Source organism: Scylla paramamosain, chromosome 46, assembly GCF_035594125.1.
Source record: "Scylla paramamosain isolate STU-SP2022 chromosome 46, ASM3559412v1, whole genome shotgun sequence".
Lineage (NCBI taxonomy): Eukaryota > Metazoa > Arthropoda > Malacostraca > Decapoda > Portunidae > Scylla > Scylla paramamosain.
The window spans coordinates 695,001-707,342 of record NC_087196.1 but is presented as its reverse complement, the minus strand read 5'-3'; the positions used below and the strand labels follow the sequence as shown (position 1 = coordinate 707,342).

General features: G+C 36.2%; 1 protein-coding gene across 1 annotated transcript in view; it reads right to left on the bottom strand.

The window, feature by feature from the left end:
* Positions 1–410: 410 nt before the first annotated feature.
* Positions 411–12,342, bottom strand: part of LOC135094670 (uncharacterized) — a 15,882-nt gene continuing 3,950 nt past the window's right edge. Inside the window, exons 2-3 of the mRNA XM_063994973.1 lie at positions 2,953–3,069; positions 411–1,497 (exon numbers count right to left, since the gene is read on the bottom strand). Of these exons, the coding sequence (XP_063851043.1) occupies positions 594–1,373 (780 nt within the window). The 5' untranslated portion in view covers positions 1,374–1,497; positions 2,953–3,069 and the 3' untranslated portion in view covers positions 411–593. The remainder of the gene's footprint in view (positions 1,498–2,952; positions 3,070–12,342) is intronic.

The window sequence follows — 12,342 nt, the reverse complement described above, 5'->3', positions numbered from 1 at the left end:
ATCTGGTTCCATTTTTCTCTCTTGAATGACAATCATTCGACTATAATAATTTCGCAGGTAGCGCCATGTATATTGTCTAATATTTATATTTTTCTCTAATTTTCATAACTTAATATTCGTGTAAGAAACAATCTGCAATTATCTATATTAATTACAGGTCTATTACGTGTTTGGTTCTCGTATTGAACGTGTTCAGTTGTCGTTGCCATCACAGAGCAACCGCTTCAGTTGTTGTGCTTGTGCTGTCGTCATCGAAGCATGGACGTGGAACAATTAATAAGTTTCGTGCAAGACCGGCGGCCCATATTCGATCCCAGCGATCCTTTGCACCGCAATAGGGATGCTATTTCCGCCTTATGGAAGGAGATTGCAGAAGAAATGAAATGCAAAGGTAAGTTTTATTACAGGTTTACTTATCTAACTGAGTATGGAATATTCTTGACTGTTACAATAGAAGCATACTGATGCACACTGTGTGCGCTGCAATTGAACAAATGTGAACGAATTTTACACAGATGAAATAGAAAAACGTTATACCTAAAAATATAAACAATACAGCATAATAAACAACAACTCAATGTGTAGTGTGTTCATTAGTGAATGCTTCTGTCCTGCCACTCAACAGCTCCACCTGGTGAGACAAAATAATGTTTTAGGGCGTCGCGAATGGACAAGGCCTCTACTGTAGGTCGTGTACTTCTTGTTGGTGACATGCTCCTAATGTTCTCGTGGTTGTCATCAATCGCATCATTAGTATTACTGTAAAGGGTCAGGTTATCGTCATAGTGGACGAAATTATGAAGCACACAGATACTTTTAACTATTGCTTGCGATACCTCAACGCTTGTTTCCATTGATGTTTTTAGTACACCAAATTTCTGTGTTAACATGCCGAAAGCACATTCGACGGTTCTCCTGGCTCTACTAATCCTATAGTTGTATACTTTTTGAGGGTAATCTAGGTCTTTTCTGGGATAGGGTCTCATTAAATTGGGCTTCAAAGGGAAAGCTTCATCACCAGTGAGGTAGAAAGGTGTTTTGATGTTTGTACCAGCTATTTCAGTAGGCTGAGGGATATTTAACTGCCCAGAGAAAAAGGACTTACCAATATTAGAGTTACTGAAAACTGCACTATCACTATTTCGACCATATGCGCCAACATCAATGAGAGTAAAACAACACTTTGAATCAGCAATAGCCATTAGTACAATAGAGTGATACTGCTTGTAATTATGAAAGAGTGAGCCTGCATTTGGTGGGCATTTCATTCGACAATGCTTTCCGTCCACACTTCCGATACAGTTTGGGACATTGCACTTTTCGAAGAAATGTCTTGCAATTTCTTCCCACTTCTGATGGTCCGGTACTGCCATGTAGAGCGGCTGCAACACCTCCCATACGGCATCACTGGTGTCTTTGATAATTCTCTGCACTGAACTCTTCCCAACACGAAATTGGAACGCAAGGGAAGCGAAGGACTCACCGGTAGCAACATATCTGAAATAGAGATGAGACATAATACACTGTTAATAATGATACAACATATTATACCTAATATAATAGACTACACAAGTAGTTATGTTGTTCCAACTATAAAATTGCAAGATATTTTGAAAAATATGTTCCTTTAAATAATTATTATTGAGCCCCAGTAGGCTTCATTATTTGAGTCAACGCACACGAAATAATCATCGTATCACCGTGAAACTTGTTTTCCCGCCGAATTATGGTGTATGTACCATAATTCCGGCGTTTGTTTGTGTCTGTCTATTTGTCTGTCTGTCTGTCTTTTCCTATTCACTAATATTATTCTTCTCTTCTTTGCAGATAGTGACTGCAAGGAGAAATGGCAACAGTTGCGGAGCAATTTCATGCGAGAAAAGAAGAAAATTGATGCTCTGCCATCTGGTTCGGCCACTGTCAAAGCACGGAAATGGGTATTCTATGATGCAATGACTTTCCTCACACCTTGTGTAACACCACGTGCCACTTCCAGCAATGTATCGTCACCCCTTGAAGAAATTAATACTGAACTTGATGCTGAAGGTGAGGGTGCTACACTAGATGATACTGACAACAAGGGCTCAGCATCAACTGCATCTAATGTGAATGCCAATGAAAAACAAACTAGCTCATCTGCTATCAAGCAGCCATCATCTACACCAAAGAACAAAGGTGCCTACAAGAAGCGTCGCGGCAATCTTGAACTTGATGACGTGGATGAGCAACTGATGGGGGAGCTACGAAAGATGCGAGAACAAGCAGTTAGTAAGGAAAAAGAAGAATCTGACTCAAATCGTCTTTTTCTGCTGAGTCTTCTCCCTCTCATGAAACAACTGTCACCTATGGACAACCTCGATGCTAAAATTGAAATCCAGCAGAGCTTTCGAAGAAAACTTGCAGCGAATAAGAAGTCTAGCTACGGTTACAGTACTGCCTCTCAACCAGCAACATTTGCTCGAGAAACACCATCACGACATGCATATGCACAACCAGCACCATATGCATATGAAACACAAGCACCATATGCATATGAAACAACATCACCATACGCTAGTCAGAGGACATCACCAGTATGTCATGAAACGTCATTACTCCATGACCTTGATACACCAGCATTTGATTAAGCAACAGCGTCAGCATGTAATCATAAAACGTTGTATTTAGACACTAGTAAGGTGTTGTTGAAGCATTAACTTGCCTTTAATTGTTAAGTGAAAGTCTGTAATTTTCATTTCATTATTTTTATTTTTCATTATGTAGCTAATGAATGGTGTAATATTTCCCTTAATAGGTTTTTAGTTCAATATTACTTATGTACTTATTTATTTTGAGTATTAACACCATATATAAATATTGGAACAATATACATTTCAAATCAAGTTTAGCTCATTTGCAATTTAAATAAATGCTCAAGAAATTATTGAAGAGTTTTATAAGTTATTGCCTTACCTTAGATAAATGGCCAGTCTTTCTTCTGCTTCAATAGCACGACGGTAATTAGTATTTTGCTTCTGAATGGAGAGCCTCAGTAACTCGACCAACTGCTTAAATTTCTCCTTGTCAATCCTGAAGAAATCATGAAATTTATCTGGATTATTGAGCAAATCTGGGAACAAATGTGCAAATGTCCCAAATTGTGCTCTCCTGCTATTAATGGGATGCATCCACATATTCCTTTGTTTCCTACGCCTTCTACGCCGCTGCAACAACAACAATGTTATTCTTGCTAGGTCACTGACGTCCATCTCGCACGAAGGCTTATTGCATACTAGATGACCTGAATGAAAAGTAAGCTGATGGCGTTGGTTGGAACGGTGTTCATTGAAAAAGAATTGAATGACGTGAATTGAATTGAATTGAATGGAATTGAGTGGCTTGGTGGGAACGCAGCCTAATTCACACACTCTGACGCAAAGAGGCGACGACTCAGGCTATCAACGTTATTATGGATGCGGCAAGGGCGGTGTTCCATCACGTATTCTCATATTGCATCTAGATATTGCTCAAGCTTCCCAATCCACCTGAGTAGCTGATTCTCAGGTTCCTTCAGCATCTTCAGCCATTGTAGAGCGGTGTGGTTTGTGCGTATGGTTGGTGAAGCGTGAGCCATACAAGTGATGGTGAAAATAGGGAAGTCCTTTCATGACACCAACCAACTGTATGACACAATAATTTTTCTATACTTATCACGGCCCACGGCGTTATTATTAATTTCCGACAAGTAGTGTAATCATTAGAAATGATGTGAATAGTGAGAAGAACAAAATGAGGTAAGTTATTACCATGTAGTGTGTAACAGCTTAAACTATAATAAAACCCTAACCTAACCTAACCTAACCTAACAACTGAAGTTCAGGCAACAATATACCATTTATGTTTACCTGTGGACTTAGAAAAAGTTGAGAGCGCTGTGCATTCCCAGGCCTATTGTGGCGTTATTATTAATTTCCGACAAGTAGTGTAATCATTAGAAATGATGTGAATAGTGAGAAGAACAAAATGAGGTAGGTTATTACCACGTAGTGTGTAATGGCTTAAACTATAATAAAACCAGGTCTCTTCACACACATCAGTGCTGTATTCGTTCCGTGCTGTTCAGTGCTTCAGTGTCAGTAAAAATAAAATTCGTCATTTTGGAATTCGGCGGAAGCATTTACACACGTCCGGCGAAGTACCGTGTTTTGACTGAAGTGATTGTTACGTTTCTGTTCCGTGAAATGGAATATCATCGTTACTGGTATTTTAAAAAAGTTTCACGGATGTCGGACGAGTGTTTGAAATAAAATAGAAGAAATTGAAATGGTGATAAATACTCTTTTTAATTGATGTAATTAATCACATTGTACATCATACCTTACCACAACACACCACATCACACCACACCACATCATAACACACCACACCATACCACACCACACCACACATCACTGAGCAATATCATCAAACAGTTTTTGGACATTCTTAAGTACTGGAAAATTTTTGTTTCATCATTAATTAATTCCTCGTACAGAGTAGCAAAGTCTCCTTCAGTTTCTCTTTTTCTTCCACGTTTCATGTACCCACTTTTCTTTTCTTCATTTTTTGTTAAGCAAGCATCTTGCTCTTCATCAAGAATTACGACAATCATAGCCAACTCCACGTCTGAAAGGATATGTGTGCATAGACGTCACGAAAGCGACATGGATATCACTGACACTAAACCTATACGATACTAATACGGCACTGATAGGTGTGAAACCACCTTTGAGTGTACTATTCAGGTAGTGTACCCACTACCTGCCAATTTCACTGGGACAAAAGCACAATTAGGTGATTGTTTAACAACAGCAATAATAATAATAATAATAATAATAATAATAATAATAATAATAATGATAAAAATAATAATAATATAATAAAAGGAGTTAAGCCATCTATATAGTTAGCTAGATTGATATTATCATTATTATTGTTATCATCATTATTACATATCAAGGTATCATGACATTATTATTAATAATATATTATTATTATTATTATTATTATTATTATTATTATTATTATTATTATTATTATTATTATTATTATTATCATATTTCAGCTATCCAACATCAGAACAGTATATGAATATGGCAAATGCTGTTTTGACATCATTTCCTGCCATTCTGAGAAACTGATCTCGAGGAGCATGAATTGCAGCGGCAATGGAAATTGTGCATCCAGCGCAAGTTTCAGAATTCAAGGAAGAGGCAGGATTCCTCAGTGACTGAGGTGAGATCAAGGAAAAGGAAGATCCCTTGCATAGCGCCAAAAGAGACTACGTGTCCACTGATGTATAGAGTAAAGGCTTACCTTCCACCAAGGCCCCATTCAGAAGATGATGAGTCATTAGAGAGACATAGACAGTGGCTTGCTCTACATTTGATGAAGAAAGATCCCGAGTTAGATAAGGTATGTGATATTTGTACGCTTGATTTATCTTTTTTATATTTCAGAGACTTCTTTACTGGTGTTGTTTAAAAATACCTGCTCTTATGTAAGCAATTTCAATGGTACTGGTGGATGGCCACTGAAAAATGATGCTCGTATATATATATATATATATATATATATATATATATATATATATATATATATATATATATATATATATATATATATATATATGAGGGAGAGAGGGAGGCTGGCGGGACAGTCAACTTATGAAAACTTAATTTTACTTTAATGATTTTCCTCAGGCTGAACGCCTCACGCAGTTGACACTCTCTGAGAGACGCAAAAAAATAATCAATGGGAACATTCTTGTAGCAGAAATCCTGAACTTGTACCCGTGGATTCAGACTTTTGATGGTGTAAATGTGTATATATGTACACTTTATGGATTTTGCTACATATTGTTACTAATTGTCAACTTTATTTGTAGGGCTATAATGTATATAGCTATTTATATTTTATAGTAGGTAATTGATATTTAACAACCGGTACTTCCACTCTCCCTCTCAGGCTCAAAGGCCTCAGTGATGGGGGATGAGCACTCATAACTAAGTACAGTTATTGCAGATGCTCCTCTCTGTAACCTTCACTTATAATTATTTGATGCTTATATCTTTACAGATAATCAAGGAGTTCCTGAGATTAGAACCACATGCGGATGAACCAGACCCAAGAGTAGCAGTTTTGAAAGGGCTGGAGAAATATAGGCTCCCAATAATTGCCATTCTCAAAAAAAGAAAAGCAGTTCCTCTGTATATGGAAACCTTACTTGAACTTTATGACCATGATGAAAGTCAATGTGAGTAATGTATAGTTCAACTTGTTCATTTCAGTAGCTGGTAGCAATTTAATATATGCATCTTTTCATCATTAGCAATGCATCTTTCACTTTTATAAGCATAGTATTCATGAAACTATGCTGCATGCAAAAACCAAACATGCGCTGGAAACTTGCGCTGGATGCACAATTTCCATTGCAGCTGCAATTCATGCTCCTCGAGATCACTGTTTCTTAGGATGGCAGGAAATGATGTCAAAACAGCATTTGCCATATTCATATACTGTTCTGATGTTGGATAGCCGAAATATGATAATAATAATAATAATAATAATAATAATAATAATAATAATAATAATAATAATAATAATAATAATATATTATTAATAATAATGTCATGATACCTTGATATGTAATAATGATGATAACAATAATAATGATAATATCAATCTAGCTAACTATATAGATGGCTTAACTCCTTTTATTATATTATTATTATTTTTATTATTATTATTATTATTATTATTATTATTATTATTATTATTATTGCTGTTGTTAAACAATCACCTAATTGTGCTTTTGTCCCAGTGAAATTGGCAGGTAGTGGGTACACTACCTGAATAGTACACTCAAAGGTGGTTTCACACCTATCAGTGCCGTATTAGTATCGTATAGGTTTAGTGTCAGTGATATCCATGTCGCTTTCGTGACGTCTATGCACACATATCCTTTCAGACGTGGAGTTGGCTATGATTGTCGTAATTCTTGATGAAGAGCAAGATGCTTGCTTAACAAAAAATGAAGAAAAGAAAAGTGGGTACATGAAACGTGGAAGAAAAAGAGAAACTGAAGGAGACTTTGCTACTCTGTACGAGGAATTAATTAATGATGAAACAAAAATTTTCCAGTACTTAAGAATGTCCAAAAACTGTTTGATGATATTGCTCAGTGATGTGTGGTGTGGTGTGGTATGGTGTGGTGTGTTATGATGTGGTGTGGTGTGATGTGGTGTGTTGTGGTAAGGTATGATGTACAATGTGATTAATTACATCAATTAAAAAGAGTATTTATCACCATTTCAATTTCTTCTATTTTATTTCAAACACTCGTCCGACATCCGTGAAACTTTTTTAAAATACCAGTAACGATGATATTCCATTTCACGGAACAGAAACGTAACAATCACTTCAGTCAAAACACGGTACTTCGCCGGACGTGTGTAAATGCTTCCGCCGAATTCCAAAATGACGAATTTTATTTTTACTGACACTGAAGCACTGAACAGCACGGAACGAATACAGCACTGATGTGTGTGAAGAGACCTGGTTTTATTATAGTTTAAGCCATTACACACTACGTGGTAATAACCTACCTCATTTTGTTCTTCTCACTATTCACATCATTTCTAATGATTACACTACTTGTCGGAAATTAATAATAACGCCACAATAGGCCTGGGAATGCACAGCGCTCTCAACTTTTTCTAAGTCCACAGGTAAACATAAATGGTATATTGTTGCCTGAACTTCAGTTGTTAGGTTAGGTTAGGTTGGGTTAGGGTTTTATTATAGTTTAAGCTATTACACACTACATGGTAATAACTTACCTCATTTTGTTCTTCTCACTATTCACATCATTTCTAATGATTACACTACTTGTCGGAAATTAATAATAACGTCGTGGGCCGTGGGTAGAGATTGGGGACATTGGCTTAAACTATAAATTTACCAGAGACGTTAACCCGTATCCCTCTGGAGGCATATTTCCGAAGTCTGGTAATGTTTCGGCCCATTTACTCTTGTAGCGGTTAGGTTAGGTTAGATTAAGTTACATATAGGTAATTTTGTGCGAGAATCTCAATGAGACTATTTTAGAGAGAATCCTACAGTTAGTTTTGGAGCTACAGCCTAGCGTCCATACAGGCTGGCGGACGACTCCTTCCAGACTTCAAGAATATGCATTCTGGCCCTTCACAAGCTTCAAGAACCAAAGTGATTACAGATGACCGTTGCAGCCTCCTGTAACATTGCATAACATGCCCCTACCCAAGCAAGAACATACCAGCATCATACAGCCCCACAACTGCATGTACTCATTCTACACACAAACTTCAGCCATAACTATCCAACATTAATCAATACAGAAACAACATCAATTATTAAATTACCAGAAATGGAGGAGGCACAGCCCATGTGGCTCCTTGTCTTGAGCTTTGAATGATGGCTGCTGGACTGGTGAGTGGCGACGCTACTACTCCCCTCTACTGGCGGGATGCCACGTCAAAGGCGGTAGATTCAAATTGCAGAAATTGTCCCAAACTACGCTTGATGTACTATATTGTCATATATAACATCAGATTATTTCATAAAATATTACAAACATTTCAAACGGAGTGATTTTCATCGCAAGGCAAGTGTGTAAACGTGTTTAACCAATAATTACAAGGAAGCAGCGATCGCATGAAATGACTAATATATTAGTCACAGTTGTTTTGACGAAGGATTTGACTAACTTTGGTTTTGTGTGCGGAAATGTATGAAAATGTAGTATTAAATTCTTGAATCGTGAGATGCCAGCGAGAAAATTGACCTGTGAAGATCTTGCCTTTGAAAGTCTCTGTGATAGCATAATGATCAGTGTGAACATGAATTTCATAGCCTAATATGAGTTCACGTAAATGAAGGTAATGTCAACATCACAGCAATACTTTCACGCTTCGTGACGTCATAATTTTGTCCTGCCCTATTGAGAAGTCTGCTAGCATGTGCTAATACGCAATGTTTGCTATGAGAACAGCACCGATTCCAAAACCTGAAGCGCCATTGTATAAGATGAAATTTTCTCAAAATTAGGAAAAGCAAGGACTGGTGCTTGACACAAGACAGTTTTGAGACGATCAAAGGCATTTTGTTCCTTTTCAGACCAAATGAGCGCATAATTTTATTTATTTTTTTTCAGCAAATGAGTGAGAGGCTGACCTATCTATAAGACTGAGATTTTTGATGAACTGGCGGTAAAATCCAATAAAATCGGTGAATTCCCTGATCTGATTGATATTAGTAGGAATAAGAAATTTTTTCACGTTTACTTTCTCATTTAAAGTGCGAATACCTTCTCTGTCGACTTTGTGGCCAAGGAATTTGACTTTCTGTTTCAGAAATTAGCATTTGCTGAGCCAGATTTTTAAGCCTGAAAGCATGATAGAACGAGAGACAATGTGTGAAAATGCTCTTATAGAGTCTATCATGGAATGATAACCTGTTTGAAGATTAATATAGTGAGAAAATTAAGAGAACAGTGAATAAGTTTTTGATGATTAAAAAGTAAAGGAAAGAGAAAGGAGAAAACAGGAGACCCAGACAGTGAGAAGGCATGTGTCACGGAGTGCGGTTCCAAAGACAACACTCCCGACCTTCAACTCAACCCAACTCAATGACACTGACGACACGAAGCAGCTTAGTTGGCTTTAGTATTTCATGGAGGTCAGATATGGTGGCTGTGAGAGCGGTGTGAGGTTATAAATCAAGTAGATAAAGAGTTAGGATACCCTTGATATATTTTACGGTTAATGTATATTTAAGGGCTAATCAAGTGCTTGTTCACACTGCTCTCTTCCCTCTGATTCTTGCAGATATTTGCTCACTCAGGAGCCTTGTGTGTACGTTTTTAGAGCCAGTTGTGGCGAGTCAGTCCTCTGGCCACGCAGGATGGTGGAGTTTTGCGTATTGTTATTTCGTCGTTTGAGTCGAGCAGACTCCTTTGTCTTTTTTTTTTTATATGCTGCTGGCTTTTTATCTTTGTGAGCGTGATTTAGTAGCCATAGGACTCATTATTATTGTGTTCGTATTCTGCCATCTCTTTTTCTCTCTCCTGGCCCATTATTTTGTAGGGAACGAAGTGTGGGAGATTTCAGTCACGTTGAATCAGAGTGCTGTAATATTCTGGAGGGCAGTGGGTGGACGCTTTTGCGGGCGATATGGTTCCAGAATATAAATATTAAGACCTCATTATATGCCAGGAGTTTTGCCTGTTTCTCTTTAGTGCTTGTCTGTTTGATTCCTTTTCAGCAGTTAGGATAAGTTTTGAAGTTGAATATTTCCTCTACATGCAAGGCCTTGAAGTAGTGGCTGTGTATGATCTATAAGTGACTTGGACTCGTCTATTTTTTTTTTTTTTTTTTTTTTTGCATAAAGTTACAAGTATATCCAAAGGGAAGCTTACCTGGGAATAGCGTCAGCTGTTTGAGGGGCTGATATTATGAGTTATAACAATATATATATATATATATATATATATATATATATATATATATATATATATATATATATATATATATATATATATATATATATATATATATATATATATATATATATATATATATATATATATAACTATGACTCCTGGAGGTCCCGGGATGGTGTCATGCCGTGACTCTCCGAGTGACGTGAAAAACCTCCTTGAGACTTAGTTACTGGGGAAGCCTGCCTCCTAGTGGCGCCCGCTGGTAACGTAGGCACAAGCCTGATGGATTGGGCCTACGGCTGAAGTGCTTACTCCACGAAATGAATGTGGGGCGGGGAGTTGGACAAATATTGCATCCTCCCTTCTCAATAAACGTTCATAGAGTAATGGGGCTCCGCCAGGCTTCGGAGGCCAGAACAGCTTCACTGGTCCGGAGTCCTTTCTGCTCCTTCGAGTTCTCTACCTCGTTGGGGTGGTGGGCCGTCAGGGTGATTTGCCGAGTCGGTGGGCCAAACCCACTTACCCTCGACAGCGGTAGTCACTCTGGCGCTTCCGGGATGACGGCCCGCTGGTGGGAGGGTAGCGCTCTTCCTGCCCTCAAATACCAGCGGGTTCATGGCTTTGAATGGGGTACACGGGGTGGATGCGGTCCCAGTCCCCCTCGGGTCCGAGGGGCGTACATAGAGCCTCCGTGCACGTCCTGACGACCCAGAGCGTCCTAGCAGAGTACGTAATCTGCAAACAGGTTTGTCGTGCTGCGGCGGGCCTAGTAGCTCAGGTAGCCAACCGCCTGGCTGAGGGTGGCGTCCTCAGAACCGGAATCCTGTCGGGGGCGACTTCGGCAGGTAGGTTTCGCATCGCCTGTGCCGTTGAAGACGGTAGGCGTGAGTAGTGCCGGCTTTAGCCCGCTACCCTGTCGTCCCCTCCAAAGGGGTAATCCTGACCGCCGGTGCCGGCTGCTTGGTAAACAAGCGCCGGTGAACGGCGGTTGGATTAAGCATGACTCTCTCAAGGTAGCTTGTTTACCAAGCAGCCGGCACCGGCAGTATATATATATATATATATATATATATATAAATATATATATATATATATATATATATATATATGTATATATATATATATATATATATATATATATATATATATATATATATATATATATATATATATATATATATATATATATATATATATATATATATATATATATATATATATATATATATATATATATATATATATATATATATATATATATATATATATATATATATATATATATATATATATATATATATATATATATATATATATATATATATATATATATATATATATATATATATATATATATATATATATATATATATATATATATATATATATATATATATATATATATATATATATATATATATATATATATATATATATATATATATATATATATATATATATATATATATATATATATATATATATATATATATATATATATATATATATATATATATATATATATATATATATATATATATATATATATATATATATATATATATATATATATATATATATATATATATATATATATATATATATATATATATATATATATATATATATATATATATATATATATATATATATATATATATATACTATATATATATATATATATATATATATATATATATATATATATAATATATATATATATATATATATATATATATCTATATATATATATATATATATGTATATATATATATATATATATATATATATATATATATATATATATATATATATATATATATATATATATATATATATATATA